Source organism: Pipra filicauda, unplaced genomic scaffold (genome assembly GCF_003945595.2).
Source record: "Pipra filicauda isolate LSUMZ 115617 unplaced genomic scaffold, ASM394559v2 scaffold58_size5111680_pilon, whole genome shotgun sequence".
In the NCBI taxonomy this organism is placed as follows: domain Eukaryota; kingdom Metazoa; phylum Chordata; class Aves; order Passeriformes; family Pipridae; genus Pipra; species Pipra filicauda.
In genome coordinates this window covers 2938590-2960748 of record NW_024104742.1, presented here as the reverse complement: position 1 = coordinate 2960748, position 22159 = coordinate 2938590, and the positions used below count along the sequence as shown (strand labels likewise).

At 37.5% G+C, this 22159-nt stretch overlaps 1 protein-coding gene across 3 annotated transcripts in view; it reads right to left on the bottom strand.

Moving 5' to 3' along the window:
* The window catches only part of STAG2 (stromal antigen 2), a 73912-nt gene that overhangs the window by 27014 nt on the left and 24739 nt on the right, over positions 1-22159 (bottom strand). For all 3 annotated transcript variants that reach the window (XM_027716413.2, XM_039387782.1, XM_039387781.1), the window contains exons 2-8: positions 11123-11267; positions 9424-9502; positions 8139-8300; positions 6362-6458; positions 4969-5045; positions 3274-3478; positions 995-1146 (exon numbers count right to left, since the gene is read on the bottom strand). In XM_027716413.2, the coding sequence (XP_027572214.1) occupies positions 995-1146; positions 3274-3478; positions 4969-5045; positions 6362-6458; positions 8139-8300; positions 9424-9502; positions 11123-11166 (816 nt within the window). In that variant the 5' untranslated portion in view covers positions 11167-11267. The remainder of the gene's footprint in view (positions 1-994; positions 1147-3273; positions 3479-4968; positions 5046-6361; positions 6459-8138; positions 8301-9423; positions 9503-11122; positions 11268-22159) is intronic.

Sequence of the window (22159 nt, the reverse complement as noted above, 5' to 3'; positions counted from 1 at the left end):
TAAGCTTATTTATAAGAAAATTTGATTTCATTTTCTTGTAACATCCCTGCCTTTCTCATTTATCTATGTATTAATCATATGAGGACTGGTCCTGTACACACATCTAGCACAACTATACTGAATGGGTGTTTAAGGGATCAGTCTCAAACTGCAAGATCTTTGCAAGACAAACAGAAGACAAAGTTGTTAAGTTTGTCTAAACTGTCAAGAAAACAAAAACCTTAACAGGTAACAGCACAAACATTGAAGAGTAGAGGTCAGATGTTTCCTTTGATCATGAGAAGATTATTTCTAATGTCTAAAAAAAACCAAAAAAAAAACCCCAAAAAACCCCAACCACAAAACAAAACCAAAAAAACAATCCAAAACAAAACTAACCCCTCAAGAAGCCCCTACATAAAACAAACCACCAATTCCCCCCCAAAAAATACTGAAACCTGAATGAATTAGGGCTTTCAACAAGACAGCACTGTCAGCAGTGAATCAGCAAGTCGCTTTTACACAAAAGAAAATAGAAGTAGGCTGCATTTTCAGTTTTGACAGTGCTTTCTGTAGATCAAAAAAGCCTTATCTAAAGCCTTTAAACACACTTTCTGCTGAGATCGATATTGACATTATAAAAGCAGTACTTTGCTCCAAGAACCCAGAGATCATCTCTAGAAGCCAAAAATCAGTCAATGTATAGCAAATTTTGTTATGTATTCCAGCTTGGTTTAGGAAACTAGTCAAGAAATACAACAAAAAAATTAGCTTTTACTAATTGCCATCTCTCTTACTAACTTTCCTATGACACTACTATTTTTAAGTCTACATTTATCTCAGAAAATCAGACAGTAAGAAGCACCTTTTGAAGTTTTTTAAACATTAAACGTGAACAACTTTGAAGAATTAAACAGAGACTAACAACTACCAAAACATATTACAGACCAAGATTAATTATGAGTTGTCAGCTATGAACACTCATCACGTGCACACCAGTTAGAGCTGCACCAACCTCCTTTCTTTTCTGTAGTAAGAGTTCCAGCCTATCATTAGCTCGTTTCCCAATTATTTTATTTCGTTCTGCTTCATACTGTCGCTGTGTGTTGTCCATGTTAATACTAAGATTTAATGCCACATTCACTAAAGCAGTCATCAGCTTCATGGCTACAAAAAAAAAAAAGTGACAAGAATAAGGATTATTTAAAAGGTTCTGATCTAAGAAAATTTATAAACAAAAATCTTGACACCTCCTCCTGCCAACTCTTTCCGTATTTATGAAAATATATTCACTATAAATTTCTTGGTATACAAACTCTAGAAGTGTTTTATCAAGTACTGCATAATGACTAATCATCACAATAGATAATACTTATTCTGTTCTTTTCTGTCAATTTTACAATGTTATAAGCATTATTCTTGACTGAGATATAGGATATGCTTCCTCCCCATAATGAAGGTAAAATGTAAGATTTACAAACAGCCCAGGAAATATTAAAAGGATTCCATTATCAGAGTCTGTAAGACTGACACCATTCAACCTTAAATACACAACAAGTTTCTTTCTTCAAAAGGAAATGTCTCAGAAAACCAACACCACCATATCACACCAGTCTTTTCTCCTCAATTTAATTTTAACAAGGGGCAGGTTTTTTTAAAGATTCTTTTATTAGCAGAGAAAGCACATTAGCCAGAGAACTGACCAAAATATGAAACACATTTGCATGGGCTTTTTGCTGTCTTTTTATTTGTAAATAAAAAGAAACTTGCACATAAAGCAACCCTTTTTAAAAGGGTGCAGACAAATATCCTTCTCAGAGAAATGAGGAGGAGGTCAATAGTGTACTTGCCTTTCTTGTGAACTTCTGTAACAAGGCATGAAAAGGCTTGCACTGGCAGAGCACACATGGAACATTCTTGTGAGTGTATCACCAGCATAAAGCTGATGAGCAAGACTTAAAGACAAGCAGTTATACTGAAATATCATCTCACACTGTGATCTCCAAGGAAATCAAGATTAAAGAACAAGTCTGAGCTCATCACAGAAGCCAAAATTACCACAAATAACAGTAAATATGGATACAGGGATTTTGTTGGCTTTCTATTCCATATAAAACACAACCTTCAAGAATACAAACTGTAAACTCAGATCAAACACACAAGCAATTACACAAAATCAACAGAATTGACTACTGATGTGAACAAATGCAAACAGAACTGCTGAAAAAAACATTCTGTATGACATAAATTAACATGCAACAGGGCAACTTCTGCAGCTTTTACTGAGGCACAACTCAAATAAATATTAAAAAAGGGGGTAAAAACTTGCTTTTTAAGACCTAAAATTTGTATTAGTCATATGTTACAATAGTCAGAATTGATGATACAGCAGCATCTGTAAATGTGTTCCTCTCTCCATAAGACATGCCCAGGCTGGTGGGAGTCTCACAGCATGTGCAGTGTGCTAATGTAAACTCAAGAGAGTTATCAACGATACAGAACAGCTGATAGGACAGTCAGCACTGAAGCAGCAGTAAACCAGACAGGTCCAGGGAAGGTAACAAGAACTATTTCCAGTGTGGCAAAAACTCAGTTCCACATACAGCTTAAATTCACCTTGTTCAAAGTAAAATTGCTACAATAACCTCACATAAGCTGAGGCTACACAATGCCATTCACAACCCTTCTTCAGGAATCAGTGCACATTTAGGACTTCCTTATCCAAGAAGCTTATCCTTGTCCATATAAAGACATATTTCTTTAAAACACTCTATACTTAATTCATAAGGGATTTCTTCATAATTTAACAGATTGGAAAAAAAAAAATCACATGAAAAGGTCAATTACTTAAAACCATAACAGTACTTAGTAATGTATCACTGATGAAACATGCTTTAAAATTATTTTTAATGCAAAGACTGGAAATGCTACTTTACATGGTACCACAGCCTCAATATGCAGCACAATTTAATGTGTAGGAAAAATTGCATCCAACATAAACAACAACTTTAGACTTAAAGTCTCCTTCTATTTACTTTTTCTACCAGACTTAAAGGTAATAAAAATTAAGTACCAGACAGCTGGTGAAGAATGCTTTAAAATAATGCTGTGCTTTTCAGTAACAAAAAACCAATGAAAAGCTGTCCCAAACCAAGTTGCATTAGATGAAAACTGTATCACGCAATGAAACTCTGTTGAATGTCGCGTATCAAGAAGTCTATCCAGAAGAATCCTTCCCTGTGCAGCACAAAACATGAGATGTAGGCAATACACAAATAAATCCAATCCACTGACCTGCCAGTGTGCTCGTGTGCCGAAATGCTCTGACTTGGGAGTCTGACAGCCCCGTGAGCAGTGAAATGACAGTGTCCATCATATACTCATCATATATGATGCTATATTGACATTGTCGGACGAGTACTCCAATGAACTCGCAAAAACTGGATTTGAACTTCTTCCACTGGGGGCCAGCCATAGTTAGTGGATAATCTCCACTATCCTATTAAAAAACAGAAAAGGAAACTCTTTCAAATGTCTTAAAAATTATTTCATGAAATAAAGATTAAAAAGAGATGGGTACAACTTTAAAGTCAAAACCTCCAAGGCGCTAAAAATGATACATCAGAAGAATGTGATTCCATAAATATGCATCCACTTTGCAGCTCAGGCTTGTTGTAGCACAAAGACAACATTTTAACTACTAATTTCTTTCTTGTTCTGACTCCCAGAAAAGAAGAAAAAAAAATAAAAATCATATGCCTTACAAATCTGCTTCAGGTTCCACCAGAACCATCACACGAACAGCTGGGTGGCTGGCTTAGGAACAGTCAATCCAGGACCATAATAAAGTTTAGAGGGAGATGTTTACACATCAGACTGAAATTTCCTGATGTCACAAAATGACCAACTACAACACCTTGAATACAACTAACGTGTGTTCCTCTCCTGATCTGGGAGCCTTTACAAATCATGGTAAAATGACAAGGAGAAAAAAAAAAATTATTTGTGTCAGTGCTTCTGTGAAGAGTTTCTTTAAGAGGCTGAACAACAATACAGGCTGAAAAATTAAAAAAGGACCCATGAAAAGGGATCAGAAATCAGAGTTGTTCGTTAGAATTCTATTACAAGAAAAAGTGAGCTTGACAATGATTAAAAAAAAACATGAGCAAACAGTCCCAGCTGTGGTTTTATAAATTTCATACAATATTGCCTTAGAGTAATCAAATCTATTTATGCATTCAGATATTTCTAAGGAACACTAAAATCCTTTTTTAAAAAAGGGTACTACATTTTCCCCTCAGTTAAAGTTCAGGATTTTTTTTAATGTGGGGGCAGGGGGATTATTTCTGTACTGGACAAATGTGGGGAGGAGGTTTTAAAGCTACCTTTATGCTCTTTGGTACACAGGGTGAAATGAATATCACTCAAACCCACCAAAAAAAAAAAAAAAAAAAACCAACCAAAAAAACCTCACCATCAAAAAATCCCCAACATATCTCATTTACCCCAATGCTCAGTGGACAGAAAGGGACAATTTAAAGGAAAAACAGTTATAATCCCCATGAAAGGAAAAGCATTAGTCTTTAACTGGAGAATAATCAAACTCAAAACCCCACAATTTATAGATTAATGAATGCATAGAAATAAATTTAGCAGCCATTTTAAGAGAGAATTTAAGGTCTTACATACACAGCAAGAATGGGAAGTCATCCCACACAGACCCACAGTAGTAGGAGTTCCCACTACTTAAAAACTCAGTTGATACTGATTTTTTAAACCATTAATAAAACAAGTTACACACATGCAGAGCTTTACTTCCTTGTCTTACAAATTCAGTGAAATAAGGCAATTTAATATTTTCATTCATAAACGTCATTTCTGTAGATGAACTCATCCTTGAAACAAACTTCTAACAGCATGATCCAGCAACATTAGGACAGGTAAAAATAAAACTAATATCAATATGTAATCAATACTTCATTAAATTACCTCATCAAATTCTTCGGTCATTTTTCGGATTATTTCAGAATTCTGCATATGTCGGAACATCTCTGCTGTAACAACTCCTACAATTTAGATATTTGACCGTTAGCACTTTTAATATGAAAGTGGGTAGGTGGTAGATGACATGACTCCTGCTACAATGCAAAAATGATCGATTTTCAGCTAACCTACAGTTTACACATGTATTTTTTAAATAATTTCCACATTTTTTCTTTTAGCATCCATGTATAACAAGCACTTGACACCATACATTTATATGTATATATAGGGTTTTATTATTCTATTTAAGAAGTGTGTTTATGTGCATGTACACACATATCTAGAATTTACTCATTCACTCATATTCAGAAGTCAAAGATACTTGTGCCAGAGCTCTTTATCAACAAGAGATTACACCATCTGAAGTGACCTTTTAGGACTCAAGATTCTAGATGGTGTAAGACAATTTTGAAGAGCTGTATGGCTACTTATTATCTTCTGCACTCCAATAAACAGAGTGATTTCATGCAATTTCTATTTGCCTTGGCCTCAAATTGTTAGAGTGTAAATAGTGATATAAAAACCAAATAGATCTCCCGAAGTTTACTGCAAAATTCATGACAAGGATCACCACAGAAAGCATTAAGAGATTCTGCAGCTTTATCTTGTAACAATAATCAAAAGGTCACTGCTCCTGAAAGCACGGATAACCTCTGAGGAACGCTGCTGGCTTTCTGGAGATTTACGCATGTTAAAAGTTTATCAGGACAGAGAAACGCTTGAGCAGAACAAATTACATCCAGTCCTACGCTATCAAGCTCAGTGACGCTGCAGGATAAGTTACCTCCTCTTCAAAAAGAAGTGAAAGACGAAAAAGAATGAAGGATGTGGAAATGAGGAAAGAAAAATCAGAAAAAAGAGAAGAAAATAAAATATAGAAATACCACCTTACTGTAGACAGGCTACCATGAAGTTGTCCATTGCATCTTTTAAATCGAGCACGTCTACAAAAGCTATGAAGCAATCTTAAAACACTCAATGATAAGAACAGATAAATCCAATCTAGAATGCCAAGACTGAACAAGCTAAACTATCAGTGTTAAGAGAGATGGTTTCTGAAATAATAGCAGGAACAGAGGAAGATGAAGCAAGTGTTAAGTACCAGTACTGCAATCTATCTGCTGTAAATACAAAAGGCTTAATCTACGTTTTAAACTGCAGTATAATATCTCTAAACCTCCTGCTCACACCTTCAGAAATCCTAGTTTAACTCCAAGAACCTGATAATGTAAACTAGCTGCAGGGATGGAGCATTTCTACAGCATCTGCAGTATAAAAGCAAAATGTTATCATACTATAATATTACTTAAATGGATGAGTAAACATTTCAGTATCTTACCTTTGCAGCCTGAACACTGAATAAAGAAGTTAATGAGATCAAGAAGTGCTATATCTCTGTCATGTTTGTATGACTCTATCCAGTCATCCACTACAGACTGAAAGGAAACAAATAAAAAAGGCACTGTTCAGTTTTCATAAATTGAAGACAGAGTTATTTAACTGCTTTCCATAAATGATTCTTCTTCATTCCTTCAGTAACTTGAACTCTGTCTTTTTTGATTACAGAATTAAATGTCTGAATAATCCTCTACTGCCATATTAGTCCTCAAAATAAAGAACTCATTCTATAAACATACATACACAAGTATAAAACCAACACCTTAACATAAAGCACAAGAATACCACATCCTCCTACTGTAACTTTTTTGGAGGAAGAATGCAAAAATAGTTGGTATATTTTACAGAATCGGGTATTTTATTTACAATCACCCCACCTCACCAAGCTAGTGACACTTCTCTAAATCTACTCTTTGGGTGTTCAGTTCCAACAGCTACAGCTCCCTGTATTCTTTCAAAAACGTGCTCCTTTGATGAAATGTGTCCCATGCACATTTGCCAAAACAGGATGAACAGCACTGCCCTACACTGCATGGACAGTAATTACTCTGTAGTCACTAACCTAAAGAGGAACAAGAGCATTTTATTAACAAACCTTAATGTGGAGCAAATTAATAGGAAACCTGTGATAATGGTTTTGAGAAAACAGAATTTACATGCAATTATGTTGCAACCATCCACGTGTATGGTACCGTCTACTGCCGAGGTCATAAAAACATCAAATCCCACAATTTTATTAACTGATTCTTCTTCCCAGCCCCAGTGCAGGAGCCTGCAAACCTCGAGAGCCCTGCAGAGCGACCCAGCCTTCTGCGTGCGTCCCACAGAAGCTGTGAACTCTACGTTTCCAGTCCCAAAGATAGACTTTCTTCCAGGCAGCCGAGGAGTCACATGAGTGAGTCAGCAGGAAGGCTTCATGGCTGACAGGCTCACGCTTTAACCCTCTCTCCACTGGAAGACTCACAGTCAAGTAAACACTTTAGAGAGTTAATTGAATTAAAAAAAAAAAATGCTGCATTTCTTACTAGTGTGACTTCAGCCCCGCTAGTAAATGCAGCGGGGAGAGTGCCTAATGCACAGCTTAAACTTCCTCTAAGCTGACTTGGCTAATGTATGTTGTTACACTGGAATTGGCTAGAATTTGGGTCAGGAAATTTTAAAGAGGAGCTCTGAAATTGTAGCTTGGGATTTTACTTTGGGTGAGAGAAGAGAAGCAACTATTTATTTTCAGATAATCTAAGCTCTGGAAGCATCTACAAACTACAGGCTTCTTGTTAAGTTCTATGACAGCTGTAGGTCTAAACCACAGTTACAGTCACAAAAAAAGGACTTTAAAGTCATGTAATCTAAAATAAACTTTCTTCATTCAGGATACTGAAAATTTACTTTGAATCACAGTATGAATTTCTTCATTATATATGTGATTATTCATAGAATCATAGAATCAGCTGGGTTGGAAAGGACCTCCAAGATCATCAAGTCCAACCCTTGATCCACTACCATTCATGCCTAACATTTAGAAATGAAAAATTAGTTCATTCAAATTCAAACCTTGACAATGAAAAACCACTTTATTTTGATCCTTGTCTGCAACTAAAACCAACAAATTTAAGAAAAATATTATTTTAGGCTTCATTTGATTACATTGCATGTAGAGGACAGTATTGTTCTATTTAAACTATATATAATTCAAGTCACAGAGATAACCCAGATCTTACCTGCATAGCACTCTTGCCCATTTTAACTACCTCAAACAGCATCATGTTTTCCACACCATTCTGTTGGTGATGTCCATTCATCCGATTTGGACCACCAGGTTTCCCTCCTCCGTTTCCACTTTTCCCCTTCTCTGTTGGTCCTTTTTTTCCTTTTTTACAGGTCTGCAATCACACACACACCCCCCAAGTATTAACTGGGTTTTATGTAATATTAGAAAACAAAAAGCCAAACAAATCACTATCTATACCATGACAAATATACACAAGGCCTTTGATTTTCAGCAACCAGATTTTAATTCTATATATAAAAAACATTCAGAATAACAGCAGATCTTGACTGATATGAAGACCAGCGAGAATTCTACAGGTTCCACTTTCTCCTTCCCTCATTTAAAATCTTGTAGCAAATAAAAATGTGATTAGTGACTGTGTATTACACATAGATTTTTCTCATGTTTAAACTGTAAAACACATTACACATATTTTCTTGAAAACAGCTAAGGCAATTCCCTAAACACATCACAAAGTCTCCTCTGCAATTCACTAACCTTTTGGTTTTTTAATTTGAACACATATTAGCAAGTGGGGGTAAGGAAAAGCAGACTGGTGTCTTTGTATTTGATTTCCCAAATCAAGTATGACTTACAGAAAGAAGAAAAAATTACTTTAAACACAAATTAAACCACCATTTTATAAAACTTATCACCAATTCTCAATAGCTGGGCCCTCTCCCCAGGTGCAGGCACAGGGGGTGGCCACTGAGGTGGTCACAGCCCAGCACAGCCTCGTCAGGGAAGGAGCCACATGTAGTGGGTGCAAGGCCAGTGAGAGGCAGGTGGGGAGGAGAGGAGAGAAGGGCTGGTAACTGAGTTTAGACCTCCCCACTCCAGCAGTGTAGCCTCCTGCCTGTGACCTATTTAAAAAACCCTTTTAACTGAGTTACTGGTTTCTGTTCACTTTTCAAATTAAAAGAGACAGTATTCATGACACCAACCAGAAGAGACTGTATTGCCCAAATTTATGTATAGGATGAAACACATGTAGAGGGACTAATCAAATCAAAGATTATCCTCTTCTCCCCTACCTCCCTTATGCCTTCATAGCACTAAGAAAATATCATGGAAACAGTCAAGATGAAGCATTTCCATGCAAGCACAAATATGAACTCTCTTCACAAAACGCTTGTGTTTTCAGAAAATATTTCTAGCTCAACTTCAAAGCAAGTATTACACTCTTCATTTCTTAACAGTGGAAATGTTTCAGTATCCCTAAAGATAGAACATACTTTGCCTTTGCCTTGTTTTTGGTTTTTTCCTTCAATATCCTCAAAGTCTGTATCAGAAGAGAAGTGTGTTTCAGACTCCCTGCAAGGATAAAAAGACAAACCATTTACGCATTTCATCAGAAATGGTCTTAAATATACTACGTAAGATGACAGTATGCTCTCAGCCCAGTAAGTCAACACCAACAGTGAAACTGCTTTTGTTTTCAAGTCTACTGTTGAGGAACAGAGCACATCCCCACGCTCACACCCTATCCAGCCTCCTCCAAACAATGTACCAGTGAAGAAAGCCATACAGTAAGATTAAAAGATGTGAAGGCAGGGAGAAAATAGCAACAGGCTGGGAACCTTGCTCTTGGCACGTGACAAGCGTTACAGCATCTCAAAAAGCAAAGAGCACAATAAATTCTGTGCCACAAGCATTTAAACAAAATGAGAAGGGGAGAAATCCCAAAATCCCAACAGCAAAAAAAACCCTCTGACACTTTCCCAGACAATCAAAGCGTCTCAACAGATTCCTTCCTGCTGTTAGAAACCTAGGAAATAGTTTAGAGGTTTGCACTTATGTTGAAAGGTACAAAATAAAAGTTTAGGTGAGATTTCTTCAAAAAGATTACCTGTAGTCCTGTTTAGACTTATAAGGTAAAAACACACTAAATATACAGTCATTTGTTTCATTTCCTGCACATTAAAATATGCTGCATCAATATACAAATCCTTTAATGCCAATATTGATGAGGGGATGGTGTCTGAAATCAACTGAATTATTAACAGAGAATGTTTGGCTTATATATTCTCTACTTCTACATTTCCTGTAGAATTTAACTGAAATGATGCTACTAGATCTCCTTTTAACACATTTCTGTGCACACTTCCTGATTCAATTAACAACACAATCAGAAAGATAACTAGGGGGCACAGAAGACTCATTCCTATGGATTTCTTTGTAACATTCTAAAACACTCCAGAAACTTATGGTCTCTCACTAGTTCAAGTATCTGATAAGAGGTTTCTGCCTTTTAACATGCATCTTGCCATTTCTGGTTTTGCTGGCTGGGTACACTCAGACAGACTGGAAAAGCCTCCAACGGGGGGTTAAGGGGAAGACTGAAAGAAAGAAAAAGGTAGGAAAAAAAAAAATCTCTTCTTCAACGACTCCTAGATGCTTCTAATTTTCACAGGAAAGAACTAAATACAACTTCCAAACATTTCACCACACAATGAACTCTACCAATGGAGTACAAACCCATTATAAGCAGTTGTAGAAACACTACTTCATATTAAACCATCTTCCAGTTTATTTCCAATTTTTATTTCTCATTGGAAAAGAAAAAACACCCAAGCAAATAACCTCACTGACACAAAACTACATCTTGGCATCTTTTTAGATTTCATAACCAAGTTAATCCATTTCAACAGTGCACAGAAATATATTTATGTCAATCCCTTTACCATAAAAAGGTAAATCTTGGAAATTCAAATGTCCATTTCTTAAAAAATGATTTTAAAACACTTATTTTTATTTCTGCTGAAATAATACTCAAGAAAAAAATTAAAACAATGCTTTATCAACATCTCAATAGAAAAAAATCTCGAACTCTATCTGTCATTTTGTTTCCTTGTTTCCAAAAGAAAGCAAACAATAACATTAAAAAGACACAGTAGATTTACAAAAGAAACCGCAAATTCTTAAAACACTTACTGAAGGAGAGTAAAATCAGTTGGTATTTCTGGAGCTGCTATCATTTCTTTATCATCTTCTGGAACACCACTGTATTAGAAAGATATTCAAAAAGCAGTCTGAAGTGCAAGCTTACTTTTCTTTCTTCCTTTGTAGTGGGCAACTTCTAGAATAAAATTCAAAAAAATACAGTGAAAATTACTCCAAATATGAAGGCATAAAAAAGCTGGAAACACAGAAAATGTAGATCACACCATCCTCTGTTTCCAACCAAGCTTCTTCCCGTTTACAGATTTTTTGACTCCTCCCATGATCCCACTACAAAGTACCCCCACAAATGGTAAAAGCATCACAGTAAAAACAGAAACATTTGTAAAATGAACAAACCCAACAACAACAACTATTTTCTGAATAGGATGAGCAAACTAGAATGGGTTTCACTAACACCTTTCAAGTAACAGCTCTACTTTCTAAATCTATACTAGACTTAAGTTTGACCTGTAACACCATGCACAGCAGAGCCCAGATTTCAGAACACTATGGTATTTCTGGCTGACCAAACCAAAACCAGTGTGTGTACATTTAAGGACACTATAGGTACCAACTTCGTATCTCCAATTTGCAAACTTCTATGTCACTTTCCATAAATATAAGCTCATAAAACAAGTTCTTATAAACAGATGTTTCACAACTCCATGCCTTTCAAAGCTGATAAACCAGCCTTAACAACAGTTTTAACAATTAAAGCAATTTGCCAAGATTTTAGAACATCAAGGAAGATAATACTATTCACATGGTATAAAGGAAAACATCTGAAACACCCATGGTGTTTTAACTAAAGATTGTGAAATACTTGCTTTAAACTTAATAATAGTATTGTCACCTATTCACAAATTTTGTTATTTCTATTATTTCCCTATTTTTTAAAGGGGAAAAAAGCTCCCTAGATACTTTAAATGCAACAATCCAGGCTGAAGTTTTCTGTGTCACTTGGCTACCCCAGGCTAACTTTAACACAGTGAAATTAAGAAAACATGATGTTCAGGTATTTTAAAGACAGAATACTAAGGAGGAAAACCCTCAGAGTCAGTCTGCTGACTCTACAGCTTGCTGGAGTGATTAGGTATTTGAGGGAATGATTTAATTTTGGCATGCTAAGCACATGTTGCTCAATGTCTGGTAGCTGTGCTTCAGAGGCTGCATTTCAATCGTGTGTACACAGAGGCCGGATGGCTTCTTCCTGCAAGTGCTGATTCCGAATGCTAGGGGCCACTGTAGCTTCCAGAATTTAGAGCTGAGAGAAACCATAACCCTGAACTTAGCAGGTTGTCTTTCTTCACATTTCCCACAATTACATAAAAGCAGAGAACCAGAGTGGAAATAAATAGTGGCAAAAAGAGGGAAGGTTCAAGAAAGGCTGATGAATCTCAAGGTAGTCTGCAACTACCAAAGTATGTTCCATCCAAAACATCACTATTGCTGAAGGGCAGCAACCCTTGCCATTCCATTCCTCCCTTCCCTAAAACCACATGGGCATATGACCAGTGCATTCCATTTACACTCCCTGTAGCAAACCATCAGTCCCAGGCAGGGTGACAGCCCTGCCCAGCCATTACCTCTGCCATTGGGTATCACCCAATTCAATCCCCACTAAAATGGGCAAAATACACCTCAAGTATTTTTCCCCTTGATTCTCAAGTTAAACTGGTTCAACAGCAGATATCCAGAGCCAAGGCACAGGAAACACCAGACTGCATAGCCACAAGCAAGGGAGGGAAGGGTAAAACTCCCTTCTTTGGTGGCGAGGAGCTATATTGTACCATCCAGGCTGCCTGTGAAACTATACACTCAGACAGTAACATATCAAAATGCTCTAAACCTTGGAGTTATAAAATTTATTTTTAATATTTTTTTTTAATATTTACTTTGATTCCAGTCAGCAACTCAAACTTGGAAAAAAGGCACACTTTAGTGCCTTGGTTACCAGGGTGGCATCTGCTCAGGTGTATAGGGAGGGGGAAACAAAAAAGAAAAATGAAAAAAAAAAGGATACAGCCACACAACCACACCAGTCCTTTTTGAAGCAAGCTTGTGATTCAGTCCCAGTGCAAAGCAAGGATGCAAACTTCAAAAACCACACTGCCCAGTTTCAAGTTCAACCTATCAATGTGTTGTTGTTTGATTTTTTTCTGGTTTACGTTCTTCAATGTTGAGAAGCAACACATCTACCAAAGCGACAATCAGGATGCTTACATGCAAATTGGCTCCCTTTATGAAAGTCAAACCTCCTATTTTACCAAATTTTGCAAACATCTCAATATTCTTACAACCACAGAAAGACCTTAAAGAAAAAAAATGAAACAAAACTATGAAAAAGAATGAGTACACAATTAAAGTACATATTCTCTACATCAAACAAGCCAAATAAATCCCTTAACAAAACAAGCTGGCTGCCCTTCACACCAACTTGAACTTCTTGTAAGAACTGTTCTTCTAAGTACAGACCACAAAACATGGGAGAAAACGTGGCAGTTTGGTCAGAATCACCTCATAAAACTGAAAAGAAATAGGAAGTTCTTGCTAGATGCTGAAGTGTTAAACTACTGAGATTCACATTTCAAGAACTGTTTTTCTTGAAGAAGAAACTTGGCCCTGGTGAGTGCAACTATATAGTGTGGTATTATGGAAAACAGCTACAGATGAACACCTGCAACTGTGTATGAGGTAAGACTGAAAGGGATCTCCAGCGTCCAGCTCAAGCTCCAGCAATGATTAAAAAAAAAAAAAACAACAACTTGCATTTGTCCTAGAAAAGGATAATTTTACAAGATTTACACACATCCAGAATGAGACATGGATTTTCAGTGCTCAACCAGCAGTGCCCTCAGGAGCAGTGGCCAAAAGAAGCTGCCCAAGGAAGAACACATTTGCTTTGTTCGTATCAGCAAAGTTTCCCTCAATACTTCCTGGCATCCAGAAATAACTCAGGGATTTTTTCAGCCACAGTGTTTGTCCCTATACTTCATAACACCTTCTTTTTTTCCATTATTATTTCCAATTACTTTTTGAGCTCAATATTCAGCAGGGATCATCTTCCACACAAGAACTCCCACAGCCAAACTCCATACTATGAGAAGAGTCATGTTCTTTGCCTTGAATTTATCACTTTCCAATTTTATTTCATGGTCTCCTGGTATGAGAAAAGAGTGACATTGGTCATTCTCCATTATCCTTCATGCCGCTATCATTCATTCATTCATTCCAGCCTTCTGGAAATCCAAGATTACTGCCAGCCATGTCTTCCTCATGCACACACTGGATGACTCATTCCAAGCACCTGGTGGTTCCGGAAGCCAGTAAGAAAGGAAAACAGTCCATGCAACCATCCTATCAGAACTTTTAAAATATATCAAGTTCATCACAGTGAAGTCTGAAAAAGTGAGATTCTTGCAGATGCCGTTTCATACCGTGGAAGTCTGCATTATCCATTAAATACGCTCTAATAAGCAGATTACTTTAAGAACTTAAATCTAAACTGAAGTGCATCGTAAAAATCAGCTCTTCAGTTTCTTTTCTTTTTTGGCACGTTCACAGAATTCCAACTTTAATTTTCCCAAGGAGATACTCTCAAGCCTGCGAAAACTTTCTGAAGTCACTCAACTTTGTGAAATCATAATTAAATTATTAACTATAAAAAGAAAATGTATCCTGCTGAAGGATCACAAGGTGGAGCTCTAGCCTAAAGCTAACTGAAGAAACTCAAAAAGACAGGTCATCCAGAGGTTGACCTAGTTATTTCTCTGCAATAAACTTTATAACATATTGCTAAAACTGCAATAATATTGTAGCATATTTGCTTTACCTTTATATTTAGATTACATTAAGACACCGGATGATTCCTGCATGTTTTCTGAAATAAAGGCATATACATGTTTGATTCCAGTTACTCTTCCAAAGATGGAAATACACACACAGCTGCTGTAGTATGACTAGTCTCAGTATTTAGCTTTCAAAACAAGTAGAACAATTATAATAGCAGAAATAGTGTCTCCCTTTATTATACCTTGATATTTAAAACTGCTAACAAAACATTAATGAACTCAAAAAACAACTAGAAAAACAGGAGTAGTCCAGTCACACTAATCATACACAATGCTTCCAACTGTAAATGTAGGAGGGGTTTCTATTTAAAATAATTTGACTGTTAAAAGCAAGAGCTAAGCATGACACAATATCAAGGCCCTAAATGTATCTTCACTGAAAAAAGATTTACACCTTAAAGGTTATTAATCCCTATCACATGAATAATTAATTTAGGTATGGTTGTGATTAACTGAAATGCACTGGCCAAATGTTGAGTCTGCCAAAAGCTGACAGAATTCACCAGCACAATTCACACAACAACACATGTGCTGTGATCAGCAGTTGCTGAGGGCTACCTGTCCTCTCACAATTCCTGCTACATGCACAGACAGCCTAAACATATATTAATATAGTTCATTGAGCAGCCTTTTTTAAAAGAATATACCTAAATACATTTATACACACATACAAAAAATATAAAGAATCACAGGATCAGTCCCAGATGCCTGTGTTTCATCCACTTGTGTAAATGCAGGACCTCCAGTGTTATTTAACAAGCTCACAGTGAGGTTTCACGTAGGTGGGGTTTGATTTGGGGGCGTTCCCTACACAGGAATTTTTTTTTTGTTGCTGTTGCTTGGCATCTGTTATCTGGAAGTTTTATAAGAAAAATCAGTAAAGCAGTTACCATTTTTTGTGAGGGCAGAAATGCAAAGCTAAAAAGAATGGCTACATGGCCAGAACAAAGATTTTGGTAATGCAGGATTGGCTGTTCAGAGATGTATTGATTTTTTCCCTGTAACTCAATTAATCACCTGTAAAATCAAGGACCTCACTTGATTCAGAATATTAGAACTTCTAAAACTATGATGCTGAAGCGTGTGGCTAAAGTTCACCTCTGAATTATTTATCTATCCATGAATGAGAGATGCTGATGCTTCAGGACCAACTATGCAGCAGCAACAGTTAAAATGCAAGTCTAATAAAATAAAGGATCAGAAATATGTCCAATATTTTCCCTTAACTATTTTAGAAGAGAAAGCTATTATGAGCTACATCATGCCCCTCACTCCTTTTCTGAGAGACCAGAATATTTGGTTGATAAAATAAAGTTCGGTTGTCTGGGGTTTTTTCCCCAAAACAAGTCTGCTTCTTCATTTGCCTTTTGCATCCATCTTTATAAATGGATTTTTAAGCGAGATTTTGAGCAACTGCATGACATGCAAATTTCCATGCAGGCCTGAGAGAGTGTGTTATTTCTACTAGTATTACACAACCTAATATTTCAGCTGCTAACCAGCTTTAAAGCAATTTGCAATTTGAGAAAAAATACAGAAACCATACTTCAAGCAGAAATCTAATGTAACTCTACTTTAACCATATCAGCAGTTCTGATCACATTAAGATAGTGTAATCAAGACTAAACTGAACAATAATGCAATTAATACCTTTAGGTCTGACTATTTTTGTACTGTTTGCTTAACAAATGAGACTTGTAATTCCTTTACAGGAAGACCTGAACTAGACACCATCAATCTACATTCTTCCCTGCCTACCAACACAGACATGGTTGATACACACAATAACAGCCCATGGTGCCAAAGCCGCTGAACAGTTAACATGCCAAAGAACCTACATGACCAAATTCATACAGCTCTTAATATTTTCAGTCTCTTTCTTCACTTTTTTTCCTTTAAATTTCCAGCTCCTACACTCCCTCCACACCACCATCTCTCCATCCTTCAAAAAAATAAAAAAAGCCATGTTATGGTGGTTGTTTACTTTATGCCATCACTACCATTTTTCCCTTGGCTGCTCTTTATTCATTTTTTTATAATGTTTGTTCTTTAGTTCCTGCAACAAGTCTGCTGAATAACTGGGAAAAAACCATCTCAGAACATGCTTTTCCAACACTGTGGGCTGTTACTGAAAGCATTAGTCCTCCTTCCCACTCCCTAAACACACAGGAAAGTTCCTGCTTCTTGGAGCACTCAAACGAACCAGCAGCAAGCAAATCATAAAAACAAAACCATTTCCTACCCCCATGGCTCTCCACTGATCAGCCAACTGAGCCAACTCCACAAGTGGCTGCATGTGGGATCAGGGGCAGCTGAACTCTACCCCTTCACAGCAAAGCCAATGAGGAGCTTTGCCAAGGTCAGGCATCACCAACAGTGGCACCACACACACCCAAGACAAGGGGCAAACTGGAGTCCTTGCATGGCTCCTGCTGGTATTCCCTTGAGAGGAGCCACTGCCAAGAGCCTGCTGTTCTGTGGGGCCAAGCAGGCAGTAAGACCCCAATGACCCACCTGATCCCCTGCTGCACTTGCCACCTGTGGAGGGCAGAGGTGGCCCTGCAGACCAGCACCTCGCCTGGGACCCACGCAGTGCAGAGACAGCACATTCTGCCTCTAAATTCAGCAGGCACCTGCCCAGTCTTAGCTGTCTCCTCAAAGCACTCCTTTTTCACATCATTTCCTACATGTTCATTATGCAGCAGACAGCACATGTACCTCCATCACCACTCCCTTCTCTCCAGCCTCGAGCCCAAAGCCCGGCTGACAGCGATGGGGACCACAACCGAGACAGCCCGGAACAGCCACACACATGGAACACAGGTCCCAGAGGTAACACACACACCAGCCAACACAAAGTAAAATTTGTTTTCACAGGTTAATGCTGTGAAAGCAGAATCTTAAACAGGCTTTATTGCAGGGAGACTGAAACAAAAAAAAAAAAAATTAATGGCGTATAAAAAAAAAATCAGTCTAAAGCCTAAAGCGAACATCAAGACTTTACCCCAAGTTTAGAGACTCAGAAAGTGAACAATATACAAGAACCTTTGTACCACCCTAATAACTCTGCCAACCTCAACTTCACCACCAAATAATCCCCCTCTCATTAAAAATACTTTTTAACTTTTGTTGGTTTTATTAAATACATGGAACAACTACTACAGAAGGAAAAGAGATTCCTACCATGCTTCAGAGTCATAGAATTATTCACTAAAGTACCATTAATAACAGCAGTATCTTTAATGAAGTAAGTTAAACACTATTTTGAAATATAAGTACACTGTTACTGCTTGAGTCCTATGAGGTTTCTATACTGGTATCTAGCAATTTACACTGTCCAGTAAAATGTGAGTTTAAAACACCTGAAACAAGCATTACAAAATACTTAAAGATTATTAAACTGTAATTAAACCATACAATAAATGCAATCATTACTCTTATTAAAGGGGGAAATGCCTATATTACTCTCTAACAATCCTGCCCAACAGTATTCCTGAGCTTTGCTAAAATGCACCTGAAATTCCCACACATCTTTAAAGTGGTTTGGTTTTAGATGTTTTAAAAAGCAGAAAGGTAAGGTAACAAAAGTAGAAGTTACACCTCATTGTGTCTGTCACATCTTTCCTTGCCAAAGCAAAGATTGCTTCCAGATGTTGTAGTCTGACTGCGTGGAAAATGAGGCTCTTAGGAAGAATAAAAGCCAAGTCAGATGACAACCAAGACTTTAAAAAAATAAATAAATGGGGCAAAAAGGTGGGGGGCAAAAAGCCACATAGCCACTTATGTCTACTTAAACAAGTTGAAAAAGGAGTAGTACTACATTTATGATACAAGACAAGCATACCTTGCAGCTGCCTAAATGCCCTAAATTTCCAAACTACAGTAGAGATCAATATGCCCCTTTGCATACTGATTTTTCAAAAACGTACTTTGCACACACCTCAAAATCTTGGCTCTTGAACAGCCAGGAATGAAGACATCCACACTGTCCACAGCAAGCAGGTGACCTGCTACACAGTAAATCCTCAAGCAGAATTACCATTGTAATGTGCAGCCAACAGCGATGAATTACTTCAGGACACACAGCAGAGGCAGAGTTTTCCAACCAACAAGGCATCCCCCACCCAGTCCTATTTTTTGTTCTTCCACTGATAAACGTGAGTCTGCAAGTTGCCTCACTTTAGAGGAGTCTCACAGCTTCCCCTCCTACCACACGGATTTTCTCCTTAGGAAAGTCCAGGTCACCAGGGATTTGTGCAGAAAACTTTGGGCATTTCTAAGATCAACTGCATTTGATTATAAATTCTGGAAGAGGGACTACAGAGTACGTACTGCAATAGCTTCAGCTGCTGCTCTAAGATACAGTCAGTATTAGATGGCTGAAATAAAGGAAAACCCCATAAAATAAAACTAATGAAGAGTGGGAAGCCAAATGTCTCAAGCACATCTCCCAGTCAGGCTGTACCAGCCCAGGTCAGTGCACTTTGGATAGTCCTTGGAAGAGCCCCCTGTACTCCCCTGCACGGTGATCTGATCCGAAGCCCTCCAAGATCAGAGGGCAAAAAGAGACCAGCTCAGTTCTATGTTTTGTCTGCTGAGATTCACTGAGATTTATTAACTTAAGGTTCACACTACATAAAAATGGTTGAACTGGTTCCAGACAATAACCAAAAGAGACTAAACCCACCACAGCAACAAACAGAAAAGATTATGAGTCAAACTGTGTTAAGTCTTACCAACCTCCAAAATAACTTAAAAAATTAAAAAAAAAAAAAAGAGGGGTGGTGGTCATGGTAAGAATGCTTCACTCAATTCCATCCTGCTTTCTCCTGCCACTCCACTCCAGCTTTTTTCCTAACAGGCCTGGACTACAGCAAGGGCATCACTCCTGGTATTCCCTTGGGCCACCTGCAGGAATGCAGCTGCTCTGCACCCAGCGCAGGGTGCTCTCATCCCTCCCGGTAGGATCACTGCTGCACTGACAGCACAGCAGCAGCACTGTCAACTCCCAGCTACAGGGAGGCCCAAAGACTGCCATTACCGTGGTGTAAACAGTCAAGACATCCCTCCTTCCCAGGCCCAGCTGAAATCTATGCCATCCAAAAGGAAAAGGAGTATTTAAGAAAAGAGGAATAAATACTGTGCCGCATCCAAACCAAGCAGTGTGACAGCTAAGACCTAAGCCTTTCATAAGTGGATTATGGCTCTTTCAACAATCAATCTAAATAATCATCCTTAAAAATAAAATTCAAGCAAACTACTCATGTATGCAAAAGTTGGCTTCGCTTCTAAAACAGAATAAAGATAACTTTTTAATGAAAGATAACAAGGTTTTTATCTCTGCAATTCTGCCAACCTCAGAACATCTGTGCTCCATACATCCTCAGTCATAGCTTAAACATTTTTTAATACCCAACATTTTGTTCTTGTTCTCCCTCATAACATTTGGGCTAAAATCCCAATTGGTTTGTTCAGAGATTTGCAGCACTGAATACTAATTTCATATGAACCAGCAGTTGTGATGTGCATGGATGGCTTTCCCACACACAATTCAGAAAACTGAATATATCCACAATGAAGAATGCTAATAATCCATTAATGAATTCATTAATGGATGAAGAAAAATACATATTGTCATCACCAAGTCTAAAAATGACCCTCTCCTTTTTCTTTATTCATCCTAAAACAGCATCCTCTTAAAATAGTTTTGTGGGAGAGATGACTGGTGCTGAAGCTTCATGTATGGAGACCTACAGTTAACTACTGACATTCATTAAACATGCAGAGGAAAGCAGCCTGGCCATTTGCATACGTCCTAAGAACATTGCAAAAGATACTGGCAGTATTCAAATCAATATTTTTTTTCAACTCTGTTATTGCTTACTTGTGGCAGGTAATAAATTATGCCAGCTGGGAGAGCTGCAACAAACCAGGCCTGTTTCATGAAAGCTAACATGAAGAAAACTTATAAAACCAAGGTTTTTTAGAGACCAATCTCATTCTACTAAGTAAGCTGACAAATACCGAGCAAGTCTTGATGTGTGTAAAATACTCTGAAGCAAAGGTTAGTGAGACTTGTCCTTTTGAAGTTATCCTCCTTTGTAAGTGCCTCAAATACTGTACTTTAGGCACCACAGGGACACAAGAGCATCCACTCCACACAGATCTAAAATGCACAAGTACAGCTGGTTAAATAAACCAAAATTAAACCCTATTTTTTTCATTTAATCCAAAAAGAAAAAAAAAATCAAAATCCTGTCCCCTTACATGTTTGCTCTTGAGTAAATTCATCATGTAAATAAATCTAGTAGCTCCCTCCTCTTTCAAAAGACAGTTATAGCCTATAGGTAAATTTAAATTCTGCTGAAAATTTACTGGTAACATGATGCAAGTATCACAATTTGTAGTAAATATTTTATTTGAGCAATGTTCAATACACCGAAAATATCAAAACTACAACTATCAAACTTACAAGTTCAGCAACAGAGTAGAAGCTGTTGAGATAAGGTAGTTACTTTCAGCCTCTTTTTCCTGTATTTTCTTTTTAAAAGAAAAAAAAAAAAAAAAACCAGGAGCAGTAGTGCCAGATGTCTCTTAAACAAGCTACATGTGCTACGATTTCTCTCCCTTCCCCCACTCCAAGTGAGGCATTCTGGAATGGGGGGTACCCTATAGCCCAGGGAGCTGAATTCCCAACTGCTCCACACTCTTGGAGGCACATGGAACTCACAGCATTTTTCCAGCACTAGGAGGTACCAGTCCCCTCCCAATGCCCTCACCTCCAGCACATGGAACAAGTCTCGCATGCTAAATATTGTGTTTGAGTTTTTCCTTTTTCTTCCTCCCAGCTGAAACAAAAATGCCATCTTGGGCATAAGGTAAGTAATCAAGCTCTTGTTTTTACCCACAAACAAAAAACCCACCATTTTTTAGCCATCATAGTTTACTCACTCCTTTAATACAAGGAATACCAAGAAACACTTTTGTCTGCTGAAGTTAGTTGGCAAGTAGGTACAAAATGTAAAACATCATCACACAGCAGTGTTGACTGTATTTACAGCAGCTACATTTTAATTCATACAGCAGTTTAACACTCATGATTTTGTGTATCAAACTCAGATACATTTAGTGCTGGACAACCATTTTCCAGCATTCTTAAGAGGATGTTATCCAGGGT